This window comes from Microcaecilia unicolor, chromosome 3 (genome assembly GCF_901765095.1).
Source record: "Microcaecilia unicolor chromosome 3, aMicUni1.1, whole genome shotgun sequence".
Taxonomy (NCBI): Eukaryota; Metazoa; Chordata; class Amphibia; order Gymnophiona; family Siphonopidae; genus Microcaecilia; species Microcaecilia unicolor.
This window is the reverse complement of record NC_044033.1, coordinates 195,962,540-195,989,782: the sequence shown is the minus strand read 5'-3', so window position 1 is coordinate 195,989,782 and position 27,243 is coordinate 195,962,540. Positions and strand designations below refer to the sequence as shown.

At 48.0% G+C, this 27,243-nt stretch overlaps 1 protein-coding gene across 1 annotated transcript; it reads left to right on the top strand.

Annotated features, from left to right (window-relative positions):
• The first annotated feature begins 882 nt into the window (after positions 1 to 882).
• On the top strand, positions 883 to 16,082 carry HOOK2 (hook microtubule tethering protein 2). The gene is given in 26 exon segments (XM_030196947.1): positions 883 to 1,033; positions 1,348 to 1,433; positions 1,637 to 1,709; positions 2,012 to 2,062; positions 2,275 to 2,407; positions 3,303 to 3,370; positions 3,596 to 3,658; positions 3,998 to 4,081; positions 5,535 to 5,621; positions 5,623 to 5,696; positions 8,991 to 9,131; positions 9,320 to 9,341; positions 9,343 to 9,429; positions 9,432 to 9,524; positions 9,635 to 9,745; positions 9,841 to 9,928; positions 10,042 to 10,111; positions 10,460 to 10,597; positions 10,849 to 10,936; positions 11,376 to 11,381; positions 11,697 to 11,731; positions 12,033 to 12,115; positions 12,249 to 12,352; positions 12,480 to 12,584; positions 12,871 to 12,942; positions 14,380 to 16,082. Coding segments are annotated over 26 exon segments (2,181 nt in total). The 5' UTR covers positions 883 to 988; the 3' UTR covers positions 14,554 to 16,082.
• Positions 16,083 to 27,243: the final 11,161 nt, after the last annotated feature.

Here is a 27,243-nt window from a genome sequence, read left to right as displayed (position 1 = left end):
CTAGTATATCAATTAGATGTAAACGTGTCATCTTGTAATTACTAACTTTGTCCACTAGATGGAGCCACATACTAGTATATAAATTACTACTACTTATTTCTATAGCGCTACAAGGCATACGCAGCGCTGTACACCATACACAAAAAGACAGTCCCTGCTCAAAGAGCTTTCAATCTAGATAGGACAGGCAGGCAGACAGAACAATTAAGGGAAAGGGAATAAAGAGGTGAGGATAAAAGGACAGGACAAGTGAGTTAGGAGTCAAAAGCTGTGGTAAAGAGGTGGGCTTTCAGTTTGGACTTGAAAACGGCCAAAGACAGGGCTAGACGTACAGGTTTGGGAAATCTGTATCATATCACCCCTGTTTCTCCTTTCCTCCAGGGTATACACGTTCAGGTCAACAAGTCTCTCCTCAATATTTATGTATTATTATGGGATGAGTAAATGATAGATGGGATAAGAGCTTTCAGTTTTTTTGGCACAATATAAGTCATCACAAGAACAAAATATATGTGTCCCAATGATCAATGAAAGACTTTCATTTTACTTTCAATCTTTCTAACAGGAGCCTTCCCAAGGCAGATTACAACAACAGGCTCTGTTTGTTTTGTTGTTTCTTATTTTTCCTTAGTTGCTCCACCACCTGTTTTGCAGATGGACCAGGCATAGTAAGTCCCTTATGTCTAAGAATCTTTTCCTATTGTTTTGGGTGGACTTGTGACTCCGCCTACTGGCTTCGTTCTCAATCTAACCCTCCTTCGTGCGGGGCAGAGTTACTTCCAGGATCGGGCATAACGGGAAGATTTACTTCCGGGTGCCAGGCGTGCGGGGCAAAGCTCACTTCCGGGATCAGGCGTGCGGGGCACAGATTAGCTCACTTCCGGTATTTGCTGTCAGGCATTGTGAAGCCTCCCCGGATGGGTCCTCTGATAAAGCCCCCGGGGACGGACGAACGGACGGGAGCCGGGAGGGAGGTGGTGCTGATGACATGAGTGTGAAAAAGGCCGCACTGTGCGGCTCCCTGCTCACCTGGGTAAGAAGCCCCCCCACCCCCACCCCCCAAGACACCGTGAAGTGTATAATCCTTCCTCCCCTGGAGATACTGTGTTTGCATATACCCCTCCAAAATACCATGCTGTGTACATCCTTCACTCCCCCTACCCATTCTCTGTGTTGCCATGACAGCCCCCTCTCCATTTTCCTGTAGATGTTAGGCAGTATCTGTGCTCCTGGCTTATTACCTCCACCCAGCTGATTGTCCTCCTACCCCCCCCCCCCCCCCCCCCCCAATGCCTTGACCTGGTTTTATTATAGTTTCTCTTTTTAATCATCTCTTCTCTCTCCCAGCTGCAAACGTTCCAGGTGCCATCACCATGTGCCACCTTCCAGGACCTGTCCAGTGGGGTGGCTGTCGCCCATGTCCTCCACCAAATGTAAGCAGCTTGGCCCTCCCCTGTGTCTTGGGACCCGTGGCGTGGCAATGGTGCTATTTCACTAGTCACTGGGATGTGCCAGTTAGTCTGTGTTTGCTACATTGTCCGGAGAAGTTATAGTGTGATGGAAGAAGGACTTAGCTGTTATTTTAGAAGCCCTCCTCCCGCAATACTCTGATTCCACACCTCACTTAAATTTGCAGAGATCCCAACTGGTTTAACGATGCCTGGCTGATGCGCATCAAAGAAGAGACCCGGGAGAACTGGAGGCTGAAGGTACCCTTGTAATGACAATTCACTGCCACTCTGTCTCCCTGTGCTTCAGTTCTAATCCCTGGCTCTATGCAGTAAGTCTCTTATCCCCCCCCCCCCCCCCCCCCCCCCCCCCCCCCACTAGCTATAACAATAATATAATGCTTTATGGTCTTTGTGCCTTGGGCTCCTCTGGCATCGGTAGGTCATTGTTAATGAAGGTGTATTATGGAAAAGTTTGAAGTGCCCCCATCTTGGGACTGCACAGACCTTGGGATCTAATGTGCAGAGTTCAGCTAATGGCATTTCCTCCTCCTCTCCCGTAGCTGAGTAACCTGAAGAAGATCCTGCAGAGTGTGCTGGAGTACTACCATGACGTGAGTTTATTATTGATCCTCTTTCTTTTGTTTGGTGTGATAAGAGGTTTCCTCATGCAGAGAGTGCCCACTGCAGAGGACATCCTGGGAACTACGCAGCTTGCTGGCCCTTTCCTGGGGGTGTCTGGAGTGAGTGTTCCTAGGTGTCCTCTGAGAGGTAAGGAAGGAAGGTCTTGGGGAAGCAGTTAGAGGTCATTTTTCTGGCCCTTCAGGTCCTGGGACATTCAGTTGCCGACGACCATCTGCCAGACGTGACGCTGATTGGGGAGTTTTCGGACCCAACAGAGCTGGGGAAGCTGCTGCAGCTGGTGCTGGGCTGTGCCATCAGCTGTGAGAAGAAGCAAGGTAAGAAGTTGACTGTCAGCCTTTACCTGCCCCCCACCCCTTTCTCCAGATCAATAAGAGGAAAGGCCAGATGCCCCCTGTGTTACAAGTATCCTGCTGAGAATTGAAAGTGTTGGCTTGTGCGGGAGATTGTAATATCCAGTGCTGCCTCTTGTCTTACGGTAGAAAGTTGTCTTCAGCTCAGCTTGTCCATGGGAAGGTGGTGGTCATGTATTGGGTTTGGACGGGGAGAGGAGAATGTGTTTACTATATTCCCTGTACCAGTGGGTAACTGGCATGGGAGGTAGGTATTTCTTCATCTGAATCCGAACAAGCGGGACAAAGTCTGGTGCTGTGCCTTTCCCTCCTCTGATGCATGTTCATGGAGCGCCCCTGCCTGCAGGAGAAGCAGGGAAGGGTTACAGGGGCTCAGTGCTCCACACTGCTTGGCAGAAGGAGAGAGAGTGTATTGTATATCTCTGCCTCACTCCCAGCCAGTCTGCACATTCCACGGTCCTTTTACTGCAGCTGCATCGTGGATGTTAGTCGGGCTGGGAGGCAGGTACCTCTCTGCTGTGCTCTGCTGCCTGGGGGGGGGGGGGGGGGGGGGAGTCCTGTGTGCCTAGGCCTCTGGCCACCCTCACAGCGATGAAGTAGGTGAGGAAGAGGTACTGTGTTGCATGCGTTATGCCCAGTGCTGGGATCCTGCTTCTAATGTTTGGATTTTAAACAGGGGAGGGGGCATGTAATAAATCACCAGTGTCTTAACGTGCTGATGAATTGGGTGTAGGCTGATGGGCTGGTTATTTCTCCTCATATTCTGGGAAGAAAACCATGTGCTTGATAGAGAGGGTCTGCAGTTCTCGTTCGCACTCTTTCTGATCAAAGGTTCTACACTTATCCCCCTCTGTCCCAGAACACATCAAACAGATCATGACTTTGGAGGAATCTGTCCAGCATGTGGTTATGACAGCGATTCAGGAGGTAAGAGTGGTTTCAGTGACTGTTCCTGTCCTGCTGTCGTTCCTTCAGTCTTGCACTTTTATCATTTAACTGGGGTTCAGGGAGCTGCTGTACACGATGGGGCTCTGTATTCCCCCTGTAAGGGGGTTGGTTCAGACGTGGCAGGAAACTAGAATAGCAAAATGGGTCTGGGACTGCTCGGTTTCCCGTTCTGCACCAAGTAACTCCCCTCTTCTGTCTCCATAGCTCATGACCAAAGACCCCACAGAGGCCATCTCTTCAGAATCCTACGGGAACTTTGATCACCAGGTAACAATGGGAGGGACTCGAGTTTGTACATCTTCAATTGGGGAGGAGGGGCCTGGACCCTGAGGAGGGACCAGGGTGGGAAGGGTGATCTGAGCCTGGGAATCCTGTGGAGGAGTAGCCTAGTGGTTAGTGCAGTGGACTTTGATCCTGAGGAACTGAATTCGATTCCCACTGCACCTCCTTGTGACTCTGGGCAAGTCACTTAACCCTCCATTGCCCCTTGTACAAAATAAGTACCCTGAATATATTGTAAACCGCTTTGAATGTAGTTGCAAAACCCTCAGAAAGGCCGGGTATATTAAGTCCTATTTCCCTTCCCCCTTTCCCTTTCCTTTTCAGTCTCGGAAGTATTATTTTTTGAGTGATGACCTGGAAGAAGTGGAAGACAGCATGAGACAGCGTTGCCGAGATCTAGAACAGCAGGTGTGTGGCTGTGCTTTCATTATAACTGGGGAGGGAGGGTGGAAGGACTGCAGACCAGGGAATTAGACTGAAAAGGGAGCAGCCATCCTCTCTGGGTGATGGACCTCTACTCTCTATGTATTCTGGGAAAAGATAGAAGGAAGATGTGGAGAAGGCGGCAAGTCATTTCAAGTCCGTCTCCCCGGAGGTTGCTCTTTGCGTGTCACAAATAGAACAGCAGCACTCGAACCTAGTTCCAGTCAGAATATTAAATATTAGTGAACCGGAAGAAGGTTCTTGTAAGAGGAGCCCCCTTCGATCCATGCAGAATGGTCTAATGAACAAAACTTATCGTAAGGGGGTTGAAGACATACTGAGCTGTCTATTTAAATTTTATAAATTCATTTCAAGCAATGATCAAGATGGGGACAGCCATGGCAGTGGTCTGGTTTAACTTGGTGCCCATCTCTCTACGCTGCCTCGCCCTGACATGTTTACTTCTCACAAGGTGTAGGGTTCTTGGGGATACGGGACCACACGGGCGGATGTGGAAGCTGGGTGAGTTCCTCTCGGCCATCCGAGTGCCGCACACACTGACTGACCCACCTCATTCTTCTGCTTCGCCCTTTCTGCAGGCACTGTACTCGCCCAGTAATACCAGCAGGCTCTATGTTTCACACCGTCTCTGCTTCCAAACGGGGGCGTCTGCCCTGTGTCCCACCAGCCACACACCAAGGACATGACTCAGGGTGAAGTGAACTCTGCAAGGCCTCAGGCAGCGGTTCACTGCAGAGATCATCACAGATAATAAAATCCGTTAGCCTCGGCCTAGCATGATTTCCCACGCTTGCTTTCTTCACTCTTCAGGGTCACTGTGCCTGTCGTTTTTACAGGCTTTAGATTTTTCAAGGGTGAGTGGGTTTAATGCTTCCCTGTGCTCGGACTCCTCTTTCGACTGACCATAGACTTTGCATCTTCTACCTCCACCCAACCTATGTCCTTGGTGTGTTTTCTCCCCCAACCTGATGTGCATGCTGGATAAAAATCTCTCATATGTAGAGACCTACTAATGAGAGCACGGTGGGGAGAGGGGTGGATGCTTGCATCTTCTCCAGGGAAGGAGAGTCAGCTGGGGCTCCTGTTCCAGGTGAGAGAGGATCTGGGCAGCCTCCCTTCTGAGAGTGTTACAAGGTTATGTTATAGGCAAGAGACGCCATGGATAGCGAGTGAGGATAGAGGGCTTTACCTGGGACAGGAGGGCAACCCATGCTCTCGCTTCCCTGGAGTCTTCTGCTAACTTCCCTACCTGCTTTCTTCACTTCTGCTTGTTTTTGAAGATTAACCAACAATTTCTCCAGCAGTGACAAGGTCCGAAGCGGCCTGTCCTTCGGAGCGTGGAAGCTGCGCAGATCTGCCAGTTAGTTTCTGGCCAGCATTAATGCTGCCTTGTTCATTAGCTCTTGGTTCTTGTTAGATTTCACTACTGGTGGAGGAGAAGACAAACCTGGTGATGGAGAACCACAACCTGAGGGAGTGCCAGAGCCACCTGGAATCTCTGGATGCCTCCGGCATTACCAGCAAGAAAACTGCTGCTACTACAGACCCAGATTGAGCAGCTGCAGGAAGAGAACTTCAGGTACAGCCCCTGTGGGATGCAGGCTGTGCAGCGGGTCAACCTCCCTACCCTCCAAACACGCACTTCAGCTATCTTGTAGTTTGAATTGTGCCAGAAGGTATAGAGTCCTAAGTGGTATGCTTGTCAGGGTTCTCCCCTTGTTTAGACTTGGCAGCGTACACCTAGGGGAATTCTGTGCAGAGTACTAGAGCACTTCACAGTCTGTAAGCAGTAATTTAAATTTCAGCTCAAACACTAAGTGGTCTTCGTGCACTTTCCTCAGGAGCTAGGTTAGCACTTTTGGATTCCAGTGACTAGCAATCACCAAGTCTAAGAGGAAGCCTGAGTGCAGGGCAGTGCCCACTTCTGTAGTGATTTCTCCCAGACTCCGTGAATTATGAATGAAAATCCCGGGAATCCATGGAACCCTAACCATAAGTAAATAGATACTTCCCCCCTCCCTCAGGTCGACATTCTTTGGCTTGCCTCCACCTCTCCAGCCCCTGCCTCTCTGCTCCCTTTCCCAGGTTCTTGGTGTCTCTCCTGGCTCAGGCATCTTCAAGTGCAATGTGGTGCCCAAGATTGTCATCTGTGCTCGGGACCTTCGAGACTGTATTTTATTTATTATTTATTTATTGCATTTGTATCCCCACATTTCCCACCTTTTTGCGGGTTCAGTGTGGCTTACAATATGAGTTGAATGTTGGAAATACAATTTGTTACAGATAGTTAGGATTACGGTGTGCAGAGTTATGCGAAACAATTAGGTCTGCGTTAAGAATGTAACAATGGAACATAGACATTGAAACTTGGAAGGAAACAATAGGAGCTTAGAGGGCAATAAAAAGGCATGAAGGCGTATGGTATATATCTTCTGTGAAAGGTATGAGTGATGTGGATATTCTGGGAATGAGAGTTTAGAGGTGAATGTATGATGCATTAGTGAACAGTAAGTGTGGACTTGTGTTTTGTTTTCTTTCTGTAAATTTTTTCAAAAAGATGGGTCTTCAATAATGTGCGGAAGGAAGCTTGCTCGTTGGTTGTTCTTAGGTTGCGCGGCAGTGTATTCCAAACATGCGTGCTCATGGAGAAAATGTTGACGCGTGTAGCGCCTTGTATTTCAAGCCCTGCAAGTTGGGGAAGTGGAGGTTAAGGAAGGTCGGGATGATCTTTTGGCGTTTCTGGGTGGTAAGTCTATTAACTCAGACATGTAGGCTGGGGCTTCGCCGTGAATGATTTTGTGGGCTAATGTGCATACTTTAAAAGTGACGCGTTCCTTGAGTGGAAGCCAGTGCAGTTTCTCTCTTAATGGTTTTGCACTTTCCTATTTTGGCTTTCCAAAGATGAGTCTGGCTGCCGTATTCTGGGCTGTTTGAAGTTTCCTCAGTGTTTGTTCTTGCAACCTGCGTATAGTGAGTTGCAATAATCCAAATGGCTGAGCACAAGGGATTGCACTAGGCTGCGAAAGACGGATCTTGGGAAGTATGGTCTTATCCTTTTTAGTTTCCACATGCTGTAAAACATCTTTTTTGTTGTGTTGTTAGCGTGAGTTTCAAGCGTTAGGTGGCGGTCGATAGTGATTCCAAGGATTTTTAGCGTTTCTGAGATTTGAAGGTTCAGGTTTGGTGTATTTATGGCTGTGAATTCTTTTGTGTTGTATTGGGAGGTGAGAATCAGGTATTGAGTTTTTTCTGCATTTAATTTCAGACGAAATGCATCCACCCATGTGTTCATGATGTGTAGGCTTTGATCGATTTCGTTAATGTCTTGTTTGAAGGGGATGTATATTGTCACATCATCAGCGTATATATATGGGTTAAGGTTATGGTTTGATAGGAGTTTTGCCAAAGGGATCATCATTAAGTTGAAAATGGTTGGTGAGAGAGGTGATCCTTGTACTCCACATTCAGGTGTCCATGCCTTAGATGTGGTCGAATTTGATGTGACTTGATACGAACGTTGGGTTAGGAACCCTTCGAACCAATTCAGGACATTTCCTCCAATGCCAAAGTATTCGAGTATGTGTAATAGGATTCCGTGGTCAACCATATCGAAGGCACTTGACATGTCAAATTGTAGGAGGAGTAATTGTTGCCAGTTGCAATTGTTGTTTGAATCTAGTCATAAGGGTGACTAGTACTGTTTCTGTGCTATGATTCGACCGGAATCCTGATTGGGCGTCATGCAGTATTGAGTGTTTGTTTAGATAGTTTGTGAGTTGTTTGGTTACCATTCCTTCGGTTATTTTGGTTATTAATGGTATGGATGCTACTGGCCTGTAGTTGGTTATTTCACTCGTGCTTTTCTTTGTCTTTAGGAATTGGGGTGAGTAAGATTTTTCCTTTTTCTTTTAGGTCACACTCGGAGCTGTACCGTGCTGAAAAGAAACAACACCAGCACCTCCTAGTGTATCGCCAAAGTTCTAGGTGGATTACAAAATGACATACACAATAACAGAGCTTGTACACATTTTACAGCGTTACTAACAGACTCGAAACAGACGTAGCTCACTCTTTAATACACATTATTTTCAACACTCCAGTACTGAAATATATCAACGTGTTGTGCTTCTAATTTTGAACAAGTTAGGATCCATTATGCCTCGATGAATAGTAAAGTTTTAATTTCTTTCTTAAATTCAGTCAAATTCTGAAGCTCTCTCAACCATTTGGGGGTAAATTCTATGAAGCACAATACATAATTGTTGCAAGTTTCAAGTGTATTTGAATTTTTAATCCGCCAGTCAGCTATGCCATCAAGGGAACTTACAATAATATTTGAGAGCTAGGGGAAGGGCAACATCACTTTGTTGTCATTTTCTCGCTCCTGGGGAATTCTTGCATCAGGAAGCTAGTGCTCTGAAGATCTCAGAAACCTCACTTCCTTATCATCCATAGCAGACCCGTCCAGAACTTCCTAGATAAATGTTTTAGCTCTTGATATGTAACCCACTTGAGTTTTGCAGTATGGCAGGATAAAAGAGATGGACAGAATGTAGAATGTCTGTCAACCAGTGGATTGCAGGACTAGTCTGAAAGGACTAATGAAAATAAAATTATCAGATAAGACATAATTTCTTCTTCCTTAGCATCCTGACCAGACCAGAATTTGTGGGTTATGTCCACTGGTCGATGGGATAACCCACAAATTCTGAATTGGTCTGGTTGGATTAAAGGAAAGGAAAATTAGCAGATAAGACCTAATTTCTTCCACTATTAGAGCAAGGAATGGCAGTCGAGCTAAGAAGCATTCTCCCCTGTAGCATGGTTGCTGTGTTACTCCAGTTAATACACTAAAGTTTTGTTCTTTTACCAGACTGGAGAGTGGGAAAGACGATTACCGGATCCGCTGTGATGAGCTGGAGAGAGATCTCTTGGAAGTACAGCATAGGAACGAGGAGCTCACGAACCTGGCCCGGGAAGCTCAGTCTCTAAAAGATGAGATGGATGTCTTACGGTTAAGGCGCTGAAGGTCTTGGGGGGACAACAGAGGTCATGAGAATGGATGACACTGGTCCGTTTTCTACTACCCACCTCTTCCCAATGCTCAAGGTTTCATTGGCAGCATGTGTGTATGACACTGGTTTTAACTGCCCCAGTGATGCAGAGAATAAAACCTCTGACCCATCCCCCTGCCTCCCCCAGACACTCTTCAGACAAGGTGCGGAAAGCTGGAGGCTACAGTGGAGTCATATCGGAAGAAGCTGGAGGACCTGGGAGACCTGCGGCGGCAGGTGAAAACTGTTAGAGGAAAGGAAACACCAGTTACATGCAGCGAACCTTTCAACTGGAGGAGGAACTGCGCAGGGCCAATGCTGTTCTCGGCCAGCTGGAGGCGCACAAGAGACAGGTGTGCAGAGGCAGAATGGGGTTGTCCGATCTGTGCATCTGAGGGTGATTTCAGTGCTGCAGGGTAAGAGTAAGTGACTTGGCTTTAATGCCCATGTTTTGACTCTGAAGGTTCAGGAGCTCCACGCAAAGCTCTCGGAGGAGGCTGTGAAGGCGGAGAAGTGGCAGTTTGAGTTTAGGAATCTGCGGGAGAAATACGACACCCTGCTGAAGGAGAAGGAGGTGAGGCTGCTTTACAGGAGGACGGCTGTCCTGGGGAAGTGCAGTGAGGTCTTGCACTATACATTCTAACTTCAGTCTCTTCATTCTCCTGCCAGCGGCTGATTGCAGAGCGAGACTCTTTGCGGGAGACTAACGATGAACTCCGATGTGCCCAGGTGCAGCAGACAGGCTTATGCCAGGCTGGTGAGTGGAAGGGACAGGAGACTTTGCCCTTAAGTGATGAGGGGCCTGTGAAGGCGGTTGGCAGAGTTACACTGGGTCTCTCATATCGACTTCTCCCTCTTTTTGTTTTGCAGAAACGTTGCTTGAATCTGTTTCATCTCCCGTGGGCAACCTAGCAGCTGAGATTGTCCCAACGGAGCTCAAGTATGATTTGCACTGTCCTAACTCCAGTTATGGCTTGAATTGACCCCCCACCCCGCTTGCTTCAAAGGCAACCTTTCCCCTGACTCATCATGAGTGTAACTCGCACCTCCTCATATAGGGTGGCTGTAAGGCCCCCTATGTATGTCCTGCTGTCACCAGTTTAAGCTAGGTTTACGTAGTCGTCTGGGTTTTGCAGTCTCCTTGTGACCTGGGTTGTCTTTTTTCCTGTACATCATGGCATAAGGAACTGACATCAGAGTGTCCTAGTAGGGTTTACAGGAAAGGGCCATGCAAAGAAAGAGTGTAGCAGTTTCGGATCTGTACTGATCTCCATCTCTTTCCTCTCAGGGAGACCATCGTTCGCCTGCAGCATGAAAACAAGATGCTGTGTGTTCAGGAGACGTCATTCCGGGAGCGAGTCTATGAGCTGCAGCGGCTGCTGGAGGAGTCAAATCGCTCCAAGAACAGGCTGGAGACTGAGAACAGGTGCAGAACTGGTCATCTGCTCTTGCCCTGCCCTGTTCCCTCAGAGCCTCACAGTCACGACAACTGTGTTCTCTAAACTGATGCGCTAATGCTTCACTTTTGGTAGCTGGATGAGGATCTGAGCTTCCTTTTAAAGAAGTGTTTTTAGCTCTGGGCTCAAGGTGAAGGGATGGGGGATGTGTGGGTGGTGGTGGTGTTAGATGTGGCACATGTTGGTTCATTTTGGCAGCGTGCCGTGTTTGTCATTACAGACTGAATCAGCAACAGATTCTGGAGCTCAGGGCTCGTATGGAGGAAATCCAGAAGGCGTTGGAGGAACAGGGCACCAAGGCTGAGGATGTGAGTAGCCCAGAAGGGGGGGGGAGGGACTTGGTGGGGGGGCAGTGGGCTTATGATGGGTGTGAGGTGCCTGGAAGAGAGGAGGTAACTCAGGCTTGGGGTGGGTGTGAGGAGAGAGAGGTACAGTGTGACAGAGGGTCATCATGTCCCCCAGCACTTCTCCACACTGGGAGGCCGAGTGAGAGCAGCGTTCGTGCCCTCGTGGCACAGTGGTTTTGCCAAAGGCCGTTTCAGAGGCTCTGGACTGCAACAATGCTGACGGCTGCCTGCAGGGATAGTTTTGTGTTCTTTTGAAACCTGTCCTTCTCCTCTTCCATAATTTTAACAAGTTCCAGGAATGGGTTAATAAGTTCACTCTCTTTAATCTTTTTCAAATCAAGCGCTATAATCTGTTCCTTTTTTCTTTCCTGCTGATTCCTGGTTGATTTGCTGCCACAAGGCAATTGTAAGTACCCAGAGGTCAGAATGCATGTCTCATGCTGAATAATTACTTCCTATTTCCCATCTCACACACTCCCCCCCCCCCCCCCTTGCATTAGAGGACTATAAGCAAAGACAGAGAATTCCCCCCCCCCCCCCAATCAGCCAGGAAGAACCCCAGCATAGGATACATGGGTGGGAGGCTTGTTTATTTGGGAGGGAAAGTGTCAGTCTGTGCTGCAGCCTTTCTGCCAGGGTGGGGGGGGGGGGGTGTTTGGGCTTTGGGGTTGTGGGAGGAAGATGTCTATCTGCATTGCAACCTGATCTTTTTGCTTTCCAGTCCTCACTGTTGAAACGGAAGCTGGATGAACACCTGTAAGTTTTTTTGGGGGGGGTTCCCCCTTTTATTTACTTTAGAGGGTATCGTAGTAACATCTCACATCCCCAGAGAGTCTTGAGGGCTGGAGCCTGCCACGAGAGCCCTCCTGGTAGCATTAACTGTGAGGTGGCATGTTTTGAGGGGTGGGCTGGCTTCCAGCTGAACAGCCAGCTGGTGGTAGGGGAAGGATTATGGGCTAGTGAATGGGAATCTGTGCTAGGCCTTTGCCCCCCCCCTCCCCTCCAATACCCTGGGGCTTTCCGTGTGTCTGAAGATTGGACCCTTGTCTCATTACAGGGAGAAGTTGCATGAGGCCCACTCGGAGCTGCAGAAGAAAAGAGAATACATCGAGGATCTGGAGCCCAAGGGAGATGATATCAGTGAGCTGGGGAAGGGGGTCAGGGAGGAGGGTTTGGCACGTGGTGGGGGGGAGGGAGTTCATTCTCGCCCCAGCCTGAGCAAATCAGGAGTTTCCCCCGTCCTCAGTGTGCCGTTTGCTCCCTCATTCCACAGCGGCAAAGAAGATCGATCAATTACAGCAGATTCTAAAGAAGAAAGATGAGGACATGCGAGCCATGGAGGAGCGTTACAAGCGCTACGTGGACAAAGCCCGCTCGGTGAGGGGAGGGGCCTTACCGTTTTCTGTTACATGATTAGGGGTTGTTATTTTTCCCCTCCTCCTTTTGGCTATTGTACAGGTGTCTTTTTTTTTTTTTTTTTTTTTTTTTACTTGGTGAATTCCAGGTGATCATAACGATGGAACCCCAGCAACACCCTACAATCCCGCCAGAGATCCAAGCCCTGCAGAACCAGCTGTATGAGAAAGATGTGAAGATCCAGCATCTGGAGGTGAGAAAATAACAGTTTCTCCACTGCCTCAGTTGCTTTAGTTCTCTCCTCTCACAGTCTGGTCTCCTGCTTTTCAGTCTACGCTTTGTCTTGGATAAATCCTGCTGGGGTGGTGGGGGAGCTTTTTGCCTGCAGAAATCCACGTGTAGCTTAATGATGGAGGGCCGTGGGGCTGAGACAGATGATCTGAGACCACTGCTAGCAGTGTCTTGTCCATCTTTGAGGCCCCTGTACAGTAACCCCCTCTCTCTTTCTTTCTTATGCACTCAATGCTTTGCCTGGGTAGAACAACTTTGAGAAGACAAAACTACAGCGAGAACAGGAGGAGAAGCTGATTATCAGTGCCTGGTACAACATGGTGAGTGGGGGAGGGGAGAGGCTTTGAAGGGTAGCATCAGTGCCTTGGGGGGCTCAAGGTGTAGTGCTATGATGATTCCAGTTAATGGAGAGAAGGGGGTTCAGGGTGCCAGTTACACAACATGGGGCGGGGGGGGGGGGAGGTGTTCAAGGTGGGGGTTAGATACAGAGGATTAGCTGTGTCTGGTATAACTTGGCTAATGGTGGGGAAGAGGGAGGAAGCTCTGATCCAGGGGACCAGTGTTGTCTGGTATAACGTGCCTAGCATTGGGCGTCGGGTACTGGGGATCAGCGGTGCCTGCTATGTGAGTGGCAGAGGGGGGGACATGGAAGCGGTGCAAAGAAAAGCTACGAGAATGGTATGGGATTTGTGTTACGTATGAGGAGAGTCTTGTTGACCTGAACATGTATACCCTGGAGGAAAGGAGAAACGGGTGATATGATACAGACGTTCAAATATTTGAAAGGTATTAATCCGCAAATGAACCTTTTCCAGAGAGGGGAAGGTGGTAGAACGAGAGGACATGAAATGAGATTGAAGGGGGGCAGACTCAAGAAAAATGTCAGGAAGTATTTCTTCACGGAGAGAGTGGTGGATGCTTGGAATGCCCTCCCGCGGGAGGTGGAGGAGATGAAAACAGTAACGGAATTCAAACATGCGTGGGATAAACATAAAGGAATCCTGTTCAGAAGAAATGGATCCTCAGGAGCTTAGCCAAGATTGGATAACAGAGCCGGTAGTGGGAGGCGGGGCTGGTGGTTGGGAAGTGGGGATAGTGTTGGGCAGACTTATACGGTCTGTGCCAGAGCCGATGGTGGGAGGCGGGGATAGTGCTGGGTAGACTTGTACGGTCTGTGCCCTGAAAAAGACAGGTACAAATCAAGGTAAGGTATACACAAAAAAGTGGCACATTTCTTGGGCAGACTGGATGGACCGTGCAGGTCTTTTTCTGCCATCATCTACTATGTTACAGGATCCGAGGCAATGTGGTGGAAATGAAAACAGTAACGGAATTCAAACATGCGTGGGATAAACATAAAGGAATCCTGTTCAGAAGGAATGGATCCTCAGGAGCTTAGCCGAGATTGGGTGGCAGTGCTGGTGGTTGGGAGGCGGGGAAAATGCTGGGCAGACTTATACGGTTTGTGCCAGAGCTGGTGGTGGGAGGCAGGGCTGGTGGTTGGGAGGCGGGAATAGTGCTGGGCAGACTTGTACGGTCTGTGCCCTGAAGAGGACAGGTACAAATCAAGGTAGGGTATACACAAAAAGTAGCACGTATGAGTTTATCTTGTTGGGCAGACTGGATGCAGGTCTTTTTCTGCCGTCATCTACTATGTTACTATGTTATGTCTGCTATAATTGCAAAGGGCTTGTATTATGGAGATTTTGTCATGCTGTGATCTGACTATTTCTGTCTCTCCTCTGTGTCTGGTTCAGGGGATGGCGCTTCAGCAGCGGGTGACAGAAGAGAGAATCCAAAGCACAGGGGGTGCACAGTCCTTCCTAGCCCAACAGAGACTGGCTACCAACATGCGCCGGGGACACATAGGCCGGTCACAGTCCTTGCTGCTGAAATACCCAGCCAGCGAGCAGGAGAAGCTGTCGCACTGAGCCTAAGCCAACACAACAAGAAACCTTTTCCCGCTCCAGGATGTGAGCTTTGGCCTGCAGTCTGTGTCTCTCGGGGCTTTTGGGAGGGGGGAAGGAGAACAGCATGTTGGTCTGTCCTGTCGTTGAGAATGGGGGGTAGAGGCCTTTTCTCCTGCAGGATCTGAGCCTCGGCCTGCAGTCTCTGTCTCTTGGGGGGGGGGGGGGGGGGGGGGAGCAGCATAGCATTTTGGTCTGTCCCCATCTCAGAGGCCTAGAGCCATTTTCCCCTGAGGACTTGGGGTGCAGCAAGGCCCCTTCTAGATAAGGTACAGCCCACCCCCTGCTCTTACCACACTGCATCTGAGCAGTCTGGGAGCAGAGGTTTCGTTGTGCTGCACCTCAGGGTCAATTTTTAAATACAATGTTTTAAAATAATTTTAGTTTGGCCCTCCTGGCTCATGGTGGCACTTGCATAACTTTGTCATACTTTATTTGGGGGGGGGGGGGGTTATTGTGGTGGAGGCTTGTAAGTTCACTTGTCTTCTTGGGCAGCGACTCCTTCTACCAGACGTTTTGGCTTTCTGTCTTCAAGGTCCAGTTCCTTCCCAATACCCTGACCCTGGGGCTGGAAGTGAGACCTGTGGGGAAAATGCCCCCATCCCCATCCTGGTACCATTAAACAGACCACGCTGTTAGAAATTCCGGGGAACAAGAACCAGAAATCTGAGTAACTCTGCACAACAGTCTTGGGAGGGGAAATAATGTAAATATTTTATTTTTATTTGAGCTCAAGGCTCTTCCTGACCCTGTCCTGCTGCTGAAGGGACTTTGACTCCCATGACTTCAGGGAGTCTCTCTTACACATCCCCAACCCAGGCTGGGAGCCCTGTCCCTACAACTCTCATGCGAGTGGAAGGGGTAGGGCCTGGGGACAAGGACTGACTCTGCCCTCTGCCCTGTGTTGCATTTCTCTCGCTGAGGATAGTCTGTCCTGTTTTAAAGGCTGGACTGGTGCAGGGGATTTTAAGCAAATTTTTATGTAAAGCACAGACTGTCCCTTTGCTGTATGGGAGGTTGTAGTCCTGGTTTCTGTAAAAGTTAAGTCTGTTGGGTGTCAGGTAGGAGTTCCCCCATGTGGTCTGGGGGGGGGAGGGATTCCCTGAGGCAGCCCCAGTGTTTCTGCTACACCTCGTCTCCAGATGGTGTAGTATGAAGGGTTAAAGCAGGAATCAGTGTCCCCTCCCTTTACAAAGCCTTTCCCTGAATGATGGGGATGTTTCTCATGTGGTTGCAAATAGAATCGAGGTGCTTGTCATCCCCCCCCCCCCCCCCCCCATCACCACCCATGTATCGCATTCTAGGGTTGTTTATAATTAACTGGAGTGACCTATTTGCTACGGGTTGAAATACGATGCACTTTGCCTGTTTTTATTGAGCAGGGCTTTGGGTGTAGGAGCCAGGACCGTCTTTATATTTTTATTCCAAATAGACAGAAACTCTGGTCTGCCTGATTTTCTTCTGTACCAATAAAGAAATCAAACTTTCCTCTTCCAATGCTTTTGTGTGTCCTTGCTGATGCTGAGAGCAAGAATGTTGCTGTAAAGAACTGGATGTGTTTGAAAGCTGTATTATGTTTGGAAATAAAAAGATTCACCTGGATGCCTCCCTTCCATCCTGTGAGTCATAGGAGGGTGATATAATCCATCTCTCCAGCATTCCCAAAGCCTGGCTGTAGCTGAAATCTCCTATCTGCTCAGAGCTGTGTCTGAATCTTCAGTACAGTTCATGCTGCAAGGATCTCATTGCAGGAGCAGTCCAGGAGGCTTCCTTTTACTGTCCCATAAAAAGCTGGCACCTCACCAGCCCCTTCCTCGGAATACATTGAACAGACATCAGATACTGGAGAAGATCAGAGGCTTGTGATAGAGCTGCACCTTAGTCGAATCACTTGGCAGGATTAAAGTGATTATCTACTTAAACTGTGATTACAGAAACTTGATATTCTTTGTTGGAAAATGTAACTCTGTACAACTTATCTTGCATTTAAGTAATTACAATGTCTTTAAATTATAGTAAGATGTGGGACTTGAACCCCATGATATTGCAATAGGGTTTGTTCTTTTTTGTTTTACCTCTGAGCCACCAACAGCTCCTGAAATTTAACCTGTATCTAGGTAATCTTCTCTATTCTACAGCGGTCCGAACCCAGAAGAGGAGAAGTACAAGTTCCGAAAAGCTCTTAGTGTGAAAGCCTGGCTGGCCTAAAGGTTGGTGCTGGGTTAGTAACAGTCAGGTTGTGGGTTTAAACCCCACAGTCTCCAATTGATGAGAAGCAGGTAGTTTTACTTCTAGTTTGGCCATTTTCAGAGGAAAAAGCAGCATAACCCTGGCTGCCCCTCCGCAGTTATTGAGTTTTCACCAAATATACTCAGTACACAAGTCTATCTGTGATGTTGCCCCCTCCACCCACACCACTTGCCTGCTCTAGCCCCACCTAGCTCTGACTAAGCTAGACTCAAACCCATGACCTCCTATATTTGATCAAAGGCTCTTTAGCTGCCAGGCCACCAGTCAGCCAGTTACTCAGCTGACTTTTTCGGCCCCCTTATACCTCTCATTCCTGGAGTCCGCTGTAAAAAGAGTAGGCCACCAATAACTGCACAATATGTTGGTTGAATTTCCAACACATTATATCGCTCATTTATTTTGATTTTTCCCAATAAATAAAGACATTTCCTCAGCAACCCTCCAGACCGGTCAAGACGCTTGGGTTTTGCACTCCTACCAGCAGAGGGAGACTGAGAACACTAAAACTGTAACAAGGTATAAGCCACTTGCCAACCCCCAAGCAGCAGCCAGTAAATCTCAGTCTCCAGCAGAGGGTAGATGTACAGCCTGAGCAGTCAGTCTGGTAGGCCTTTTGTTGGTTAGCACCCTGTACTTAGAATCTGTGTGCTTCGGGGAAGTGGGTCTGATGGGGCTCTGTTTTTCCCCCGGGGTGTCACACCCGGTGATTGGGTCCCTCCCCCTGCTGTGCTCTCCTGAGCAGTTAGCCCTTTGCCTGGGCTTGAGAGCCATAGCCCTTGTCAGCTTTTAGCAACCAGGCTGGGAGGTAAGAAGCCAGTTGAAAAAAAGGAAAAAAAAAAAAGCTCTGCTTGTTTGTTTTGGGGCTGACCGGGAGTGCGTTTTGTGAGAGAGAGTGAGTCTGGGCGCTGCTGCCTGTTAGGTTGCTTACCTCCTTTCTTCCCTGAGGGATGTCGGCGGGGAAACCGTCCTGTTGCCGGTTCTGTGCGCACCGAGGTATGGGCATGCCGGGGGCACAATGCAGGCTCTGTGGGGAGCCGAAACCGCCTCCAGGATTGGACTGATGGGAAGTACCAAAGCAGTAACCTTAAGGGAGGGACCCTTTCAAACCCCTAAGCATCTCCGAGTTGCATAGATCACCTCCTGGCAACAATGAACATGTAGAGTGTATATCAATCAAAAGAGAATGAAGATAAGCTCAAAATGGCACCGTACAAAATGTGCACCTAGTGCACCAAAAATCGCTGTGCGAAGGAACGAACCCCGCTTCTCAAGATGGAGCATATGTTATAACACTCTCAGGAAATTGTCCCCCAGTGAGTAGACAAATAGAAGGTATGAATTCCTTAATACGTCGAGATATAGTGAGGCCGAAACAATGGCAACCTTACCTTGACTAGAAGTACCAAAAGGAAGGACCAAATAGCTTGTAACAGTTCTCTAAATATATAAGATCTGTTTTAATATGTAAAGCATATATAAAGCATATAATTTCCTGTGATCTTGAACGCCAGTAGAAGAGTCCAGACCAGTAAGAAAAAAGTGATTGGAAAAGATGAAAAATGGGAAACATCAGTCCAATCCTGGTCCGGTCCGGAGGGACTAAAGGAAAGCAAATTAGCAGGTAAGATCTAATTTCTCCTTCTTCGCCTCCGGTATTGTCCGCAGAGGTTTCCGGGGTTGGCTCGGGCTCTGTTGATATGTCCTTGCTCCCAGGTGCAGTAGCGGCGGTTCCGATTTTGGTAGGAACCACCGCCATCTTGGATTCCTCTGGCCCTGCTGTTTCGCTTCAGATGTTGCAGGATTTTCAGGGGCAAAATGCAGGCTGGTCTCCTGAGTGCTCAGGGGGCATGGGATTCCCACCTGATTTTATTTGGTTGATGTTCCAGGCATGGAAGTCAGGATCCCAGCAGGCAGACCTTCAGAAGGGGGTAGGTCCCTAAGTTGCCAAGCGCCCTCGTCTGGAGTGGTCAGAAGACCCTGAGTTTTTGTCCTTACAGCACTCAGAAGAGGAGTGCAGTGATCTTGGAGATGACGTTCTTTTGGACACCTGTCCTGAGGAGGAGGGGTCCTTGCCAGGTGAAGATCCCTCTTTAGTGAGGATCTTTCATAGAGATGAGCTGGCTGAATTGATTGATCAGGTGGTTGCTACACTTAAATTTGATTCTCCTGAAAGGCTGATTCAAGATGGCCGCGGTGTTGAAGTGCTAGCAGGTCGCACTTGTTTAGCTTTCTGAAGTAATCTTTATATCGAGATGCCGAAGAGACGGGGTCGTTCAGCCTCCAATGCCCCACAACGGCAGGCTCTTTCCTCTCAAAGATATTCGACCGTTTCTTCAGACAGCTATTGTTCCATCTATACCGGTATCAACTATGTCGGAAGGTAGCCCGCTGACCTGCTCTGGAGCAAATGGAGGCCTGGAAGCGTCTCTTGGGCTAGAGCTGATGCTCAGCCCCCGACACAAGGAAACCACCCCCCCAACCAACAAGTTGCAGCACACCAACAGAGGCGTCTCTGAACCTGCTTCCCAAGAATGGTGCAAGTGAACAGAGACGGGAGGGGTTAGATCAGACCGTTGGTGAGCTGAAGGCCCAGATGGGAATATCGACACCTGCTACATCTAAGGTGGAAGAAACTGCAAATCTGAACTTGGAGATAACAACGGAGAGAGAGGTACTACCCGCACAATTTTCTTTTGATATTATTAAGCCAACTGAAGTGACTCTAGACTCACTTTGGATCCTAATAGTGGGCTCAGGGAAATCGCTTTTCCCACAGATACAAAAACTGAAACAAGACATGATGATTCTTGAACAGAATACAAAAGCTTTGGATCTTAAAGTAGAAAAGTTAGAACAATCAGATATAAAAATGGCATTGGAAGTTAAAAAAATGCAAACTCAACAGGAATCTATGATAAAGGATTTGGTTTACTTGAGAAGAAAAACTGAAGCCCTTGAGAACTCTGCGAGGAGTAATAACCTCCGTTTCTTGAACTTCCCCAAACAGCTTACTAAATCTACTAGAGAGATGCTAAAGAAATACCTTATAGAGATTTTTGGAGTGAAGGAAGAAATTATCCCTCCTTTCTCTCAGGTATACTACTTGCCATTATCTGACCAAAATGACCAGAAAGAACAAGAACAAGATTTGAACATTTCTGAATTACTTGAGTCTTCAGATAATGAACCTGTTACTTCAACAACATTAATAGCGACAGTAGCACTGGCTCCAGATAAGTCTTTGTTAATGACTGTGAGGCATATTTTCAAAGCACTTTGGGAGGCTAAGTTCCATAGGTTTCTATGGAACTTTGGGAGGCTAAGTGCTTTGAAAATATGCCTCAATGTATTTTAAAAACAAGGATAAACTGTTTCTTGGTCAAAAAGTACAAATATTCCTTGATATCTCTAGGGATACGTAAAAGCAACGAAAACAATTTATTTTGATGAGACCTGGGGTCCTTCAGCTGGGCGCAATCTTTTTTCTACTACTACAACTTAACATTTCTAGAGCACTACTAGGGTTATGCAGCGCTGTACAGTTTAACAAAGAAGGACAGTCCCTGCTCAAAGGAGCTTACAATCTAAAGAACGAAATGTCAAGTTGGGGCAGTCTAGATTTCCTGAATAGAGGTATAGTGGTTAGGTGCCGAAAGCGACATTGAAGAGTTGGGCTTTGAGCAAGGATTTGAAGATGGGCAGGGAGGGAGCCTGGCGTATGGGCTCAGGGAGTTTATTCCAAGCATGGGGTGAGGCGAGGCAGAAAGGGCGGAGCCTGGAGTTGGCAGTAGTGGAGAAGGGTACTGAAAGGAGTGCTTTGTCATGAGAGCGGAGGTTATGGGTAGGAATGTAAGGGGAGATGAGGGTAGAGAGGTAAGGAGGGGCTGCAGATTGAGTGCATTTGTAGGTTAGCAGGAGAAGCTTGAACTGTATGCGGTACCTGATCGGAAGCCAGTGAAGTGACTTGATGAGAGGGGTGATATGAGCATATCGGTCTAGGCGGAAGATAAGATGCTCAGCAGAGTTCTGAACGGATTGAAGGGGGGATAGATGGTTAAGTGGGAGGCCAGTAGGGAGTAGGTTGCAGTAGTCAAGGCGAGAGGTAATGAGAGAGTGGATGAGAGTTCGGGTGGTGTGCTCAGAGAGGAAAGGGTGAATTTTGCTGATGTTATAGAGGAAGAAGCGACAGGTCTTGGCTATCTGCTGGATATGCGCAGAGAAGGAGAGGGAGGAGTCAAATATTACTTTGAGGTTGCGGGCAGATGAGACGGGGAGGATGAGGGTGTTATCAACTGAGATAGAGAGTGGAGGGAGAGGAGAAGTGGGTTTGGGTGGGAAGACAATAAGCTTGGTCTTGGCCATATTCAGTTTCAGATGGCAGTTGGACATCCAGGCAGCAATGTTGGATAAGCAGGCCGATACTTTGTCCTGGGTTTCTGCAGTAATGTCTGGTGTGGAGAGATAAAGCTGGGTGTCGTCAGCATAAAGATGATATTGGAAACCATGGGAGCCCAGTGAAGAGGTGTAGATTGAAAAAAGAAGGGGTCCAAGGACAGATCCCTGATAACTCCAACAGAGAGCGGGATGGGGGTGGAGGAAGAACCATGAGAATGTACTCTGAAGGTATGGTGGGAGAGATAAGAGGAGAACCAGGAGAGAGGAGAACAAGGAGAGGACAGAGCCCTGGAACCCAAATGAGGACAGTGTGGCAAGAAGTAAATTGTGATTGACAGTGTCAAAAGCGGCGGATAGGTCGAGGAGGATGAGGATGGAGTAGTGGCCTTTGGATTTGGCAAGGAAGAGGTCATTGCAGACTTTAGATAGCGCTGTTTCTGTCGCGTGTAAGGGGCGAAAGCCGGATTGAAGCGGATCAAGGATGTCATGAGAGGAGAGAAAATCAAGGCAACGGCTGTGAACGGCACGTTCAAGTAGCTTGGAGAGGAAGGGTAGGAGGGAAATGGGGCGGTAGTTGGAGGGACAGGTAGGGTCAAGTGATGGTTTTTTGAGGAGTGGTGTGACTACAGCATGCTTGAAGGTGTCAGGGACAGTTGCAGTGGAGAGAGAGAGGTTGAGGATATGACAGATGGGGTGGGGGGTGACAGTAGGAGAGATGGTGCTAAGTAAGTTGGTGGGGATGGGGTTTCCATGTAAATGTGTGGTGAAATGCCAATCGTTTAAATATGTTTTCTTTGACCCAGCTCAGCTAACTGCATTTCTAGCATCTAGGCAAAGTAATGAGGGTTAAAAATGTCATCTTTCCTGTAATATAGATAAATATAATACCGTACAGTGTAACCTGCAAACACCTCAAACCAATATCTTTAAAACTATTGTTTTGAATATAATTCCATTTTTCCTAACATCTTGAATCCTATATAGTGGACTTGAGCAAGGATTTTCATTCCTGTTTCTTTATTTTTAATGTTTGTTTATTTATTTATTTATTTATTGCATTTGTATCCCACATTTTCCCACCTATTTGCGAGCTCAGTGTGGCTTACAATACATTGTAAATGATGGAAATACGATTTGTTACAACTCAGTTATGGATTACATTGTGAGAAGTTATGCAAAGACAAAGTCAAAGTATCGTTAGGAAATAGGACAAAGGAAAAGAACAATGGAACAGTGGAAAGAGACAACGGGAAACTGATAGGGTAATAGAACATTAGCAAGAGAACATTCGGTATAACATTTTTCTGTGAGTAAAGGTATAAATGTGATAAAATTACGGGGGATGAGAATTCAGAAGATAATGTATTGGTGTATTTCTGAACAGTGAGTGTGGACTTCATGTGTTTTGATCCTTACAGTAAATTTTATCAAAGAGATGAGTCTTCAATAGTTTGCGGAAGTTGGTTAGTTCGTGGATCGTTTTCAAGTTGCGTGGTAGTGTATTCCAGAATTGCGTGCTTATGTAAGAAAAGGTTGATGCGTGCAGCGCCTTGTATTTTATGTCTTTGCAATTAGGGAAGTGGAGGTTAAGGAAAGTTCGAGATGATCTTTTAGCGTTTCTGGGAGGTAGGTCTATTAAGTCAGACATGTAGGCTGGTGCTTCACCGTGAATAATTTTGTGGACTAATGTGCATACTTTAAAAGTAATGCGTTCCTTAAGTGGGAGCCAGTGTAACTTCTCTCGTAAGGGTTTTGCACTTTCGTATTTTGGTTTTCCGAAGATGAGTCTGGCTGCTGTGTTCTGGGCTGTTTGAAGTTTCCTCAGTATTTGCTCTTTACAACCTGCGTATAGTGAATTGCAGTAATCCAGATGGCTGAGTACGAGGGATTGCACTAGGTTGCGAAAGACGGATCTTGGGAAGAATGGTCTTATTCTTTTCAGTTTCCACATGCAGTAGAACATCTTTTTGGTTGTATTGTTTGCATGGGTTTCGAGTGTTAGATGGCGATCAATAGTGACTCCAAGGATTTTTAAAGTTTCTGAGATTGGAAGGTTTAGTTTTGGTGTGTTTAAAGCGGTAAATTCATTCGTGTTGTATTGGGAGGTGAGTATTAGGCATTGAGTTTTTTCTGCGTTTAGTTTCAATCGAAATGCATCTGCCCAGGTGTTCATGATGTGTAGACTTTGGTTAATTTCATTGTATATTTCTTTGATGTCTTGTTTGAAAGGGATGTATATTGTTACATCGTCGGCGTATATATATGGGTTGAGGTTATGATTTGATAGAAGTTTTGCCAATGGGATCATCATTATGTTGAAAATGGTTGGTGAGAGGGGTGATCCTTGCGGTACTCCACATTCAGGTGTCCATGAAGTGGACGTAGTTGAATTTGTTCTTAAAAATACAATGGAAAATGTATTGCTTTTCAAATAAGTTATGCTTGATTATAATTGTAAAAATTGCTATAAATAATTTAAAACAATTTTGATTCTCCTGATACCACGGTGGCGGAGGTAAAGCAGGTAGACCCGTTGGTTAAGGGTATTCGCCGGTCTTCCCATTCTTTTCCCATGAATAAAGACCTCAGAGATATAGTCATGCAGGAATGGTCTTCCCCAGATTCTGCTTGTAGGGTGGTTAGAGCTATGGCGAGGCTTTATCCTCTTCCGCAAGAGGATAGGGACTCCTTAAAGTCCCCTACAGTAGATGTGGTAGTGACGGCGGTCACTAAAGCCACTGCTATTCCTGTTGATGGGGGGCTGCTCTCAGGGATCCTCAAGATAGGAATCCTTTATTAGGCGTAGTTTTGATCTGTCCGCCTTGTCGCTGCAGGCCTTGGTGTGTGGAGGTTTAGTAGCTTGTGCTTGCTTCCACTGGGCTGACAAACTCTTAGATGATCCGGCGGTGGATAGATCTTCCTGGGTGCAGGAACTAGCCAGGCTGGAGATGGGCTCTTCTTTCTTAGCGGATGCTCTTTATGATTTGCTGCGAGCATCGGCAAAAAATACGGCATTGGTTGTGGGAGCTCGTCGGGCTCTTTGGCTTTGAGGTTGGGTCGCAGATGCGGCCTCTAAGTTCAAGTTGTGTCCTCTCCCCTTCAAGGGTTCTATGCTGTTTGGGGAAGATCTGGATAAGTTAGTAAGCAGTCTTGGGGATGCTAAGGTTCTGCACCTGCCAGAGATGCTTCCCAGAACAGGTGGTCGAGGGCTATCGGGCCGTGGTCGTCTGCAAGATGCTCGGCGGTACAGGCCGGGTAGGGCCAATGGTGCGCCTAGAGGGCGATTTTTTTCAGCGTATGCAGCCCTAGAGTTCGATGGCCCTCTTCCCGATTTTTTTCTGGGATCTCCGTGTCGCTCTCGTCTCAAGGCCAGGACAATTCGCCAAACCCTCCTTCGGTTGATCGATCTGGGGGCTGTGGTTCCCATACCCACCTCAGAGAGGGGGGCGGGTTGTTACTCAATTTATTTAGTGGTTCCCAAGAAGGAGGGTGCCTTCCGGCCTATTTTAGATCTGAAAAGGGTCAACGGGGCGCTGAATGTTCCCTGCTTTCGGATGGAGACTTTGCATTCGATCATCGTAGCGGATCAGTTGGGGGAGTTTCTCACTTCGTTGGATCTGACAGAAGCCTATCTACATATTCCCATCTGGGCGGCGCATCAGCGTTTTCTTCATTTTGCGGTCTTAGGACAGCATTTTCAATTCTGTGCTCTGCCGTTCAGTCTTGCGACGGCGCCTCGTACCTTTTCCAAGGTTATGGTGGTCATAGCGGCAGCATTGAAGAAGCAAGGAAGCTTGGTCCATCTGTATCTCGATGATTGGCTGACTCGAGCCAAGTCCAGGCAGGAGAGTGTAGAGGCGACCGCGAGAGTGGTGAGTTTCTTGGAGTCGCTTGGTTGGGTAGTGAACGTGGACAAGAGTCACCTAGTTCCGTTGCAGTCCCTGGAGTATCTGGGAGTTCGTTTCAACACGTTGAAGGGGCGAGTGTTCCTACCGTCAGCTCGGATTGTCAAGATGCAGGCTCTGATTCATCAGCTTTGCTCCAAGAGGCTTCCATCAGCTCGCTCTTATCTGCAGGTATTGGGTCTCATGGCAGTGTCAATAGAATTAGTTCCATGGGCCCGGGCTCACATCCGGCAGTTACAGTCATCCCTGCTGGATCGCTGGTCTCCTCAGATTCAGGACTTGGAGGAGAGACTGTTTTTGCCGGATGCTCCCCGCCTCAGCCTTCAGTGGTGGCTTCACACGCCAAATCTGGAGAAGGGCATGCCCTTGGATCCTCCAGACTGGATTGTTCTCACCACGGATGCCAATCTGGGAGGTTGGGGGGCCCATTGCCTCGGACAGGTGGTCCAGGCCCGTTGGTCGTCGTCGGAGGCCGGATGGTCCATCAATCGTCTGGAAACACGGGCGATCCGTTTGGCTCTCCAGGCTCTTCAGTATCTTCTAAGTAGCAAGGCGGTCTGGGTTCTGTCCGACAATGCCACGGCCATCGCATTTGTCAATCGTCAAGGGGGCACGAAGAGTCGGGCAGTCGCCGAGGAGACAGCAGAGCTAATGCGTTGGGCAGAAGTTCATCTGCAGTGTCTGTCAGGAGGTCACGTGGCCGGCGTGGACAACGTAAGCGCGGATTTTCTGAGCAGACACACATTGGACCCCGGAGAGTGGTCGCTTCATCGTCTGCTGTTTCATCGTCTGCTGATGGAGTGGGGTCTGCCTGTGATGGACCTCATGGCGACCTCCGCCAATGCTCAGGTGCCACGGTTTTTCAGTCGTCAGGATCCGCGGTCCGAGGGGATCGACGCCCTGGTGCTTCCATGGCCTCCTCAACAGCTGTTGTACATGTTTCCTCCTTGGGCCCTGGTAGGTCGTGTAATTCAGAGAATAGAGCGGCACTTAGGCACGGTGATTCTGGTAGCTCCAAATTGGCCTTGTCGGCCGTGGTATGGAGATCTAGTGCATCTGGCAGTTCGGGGTCCGCTGTCTCTGGAGGAGTTGGTGTTGTTAGTGCAAGGCCCCATAGTGATGCCTGATCTGTCTCCATTCTCGCTTACGGCTTGGCTCTTGAGAGGAACAGGTTGCGGAAGAAGGGGGTTTCGTCCAGAGTAATTGATACTGTGTTGCAGTCCCGTGAACGGTCCACCTCTGTCGCTTATGTTCGTATGTGGCTAATTTTTGAAAATTGGTGTCAGGAGCGTTCTTATTCTCCTTGCCATATTTCGGTTCCGGAAGTGCTAGAATTTTTGCAAGATGGTGTGGATAGAGGTCTCACTCTTTCCTCTTTGAAGGTACAGGTGGCGGCTTTGGCTTGTTTCCGGGGGAAGGTAAAGGGTGTATCCTTGGCCTCTTCTCCGGATGTGGTTCATTTTTTGTGGGGCGTGAAGTTGATTCGTCCACTGCGGCTTCAAGTGGTTCCTCCATGAGATTTGAATCTGGTGTTGGAGGTGTTGGTGGGTTCCCCCTTTGAACCATTGGTTTCGAGTACTTTTAAGGATCTCACTCTGAAGACGGTGTTTTTGGTGGCTATTGCTTCGGCTCGGCGGATTTTGGAGTTGCAGGCTTTGTCTTGTCGTGCTCCTTTTTTTACTTTTTCTAAGGAAAAGGTGTCCCTGAAGCCCATTCCATCCTTTTTGCCTAAGGTGGTTTCCTCTTTTCATGTGAATCAGGACATTTGTTTGCCGGTTTTGGGCGATAGGTCGGGAGATTCGACTAAACGCCGTTTAGCTAAATTGGATGTTCGTTGAGCTTTGCGTTCTTACTTGACAAGGACTCAAGTGTTTTGAGCCTCTGATAGGTTGTTTGTGTTGTATGGGGGACCTAAGAAGGGTGCTGCAGCTTCTAAAGCAATGATATCCAGATGGTTGAAAGAGGCAGTTTCTTCGGCATACTTGCTCAAGGGGCATGAGGTGCCTTCAGTACTTAAGGCGCATCCTACTCAGGGGGTGGCTTCCTCCTGGGCTGAAAGTAGTTTGATTCCTCCTCAAGATATTTGCAGAGTGGCTGTCTGGTC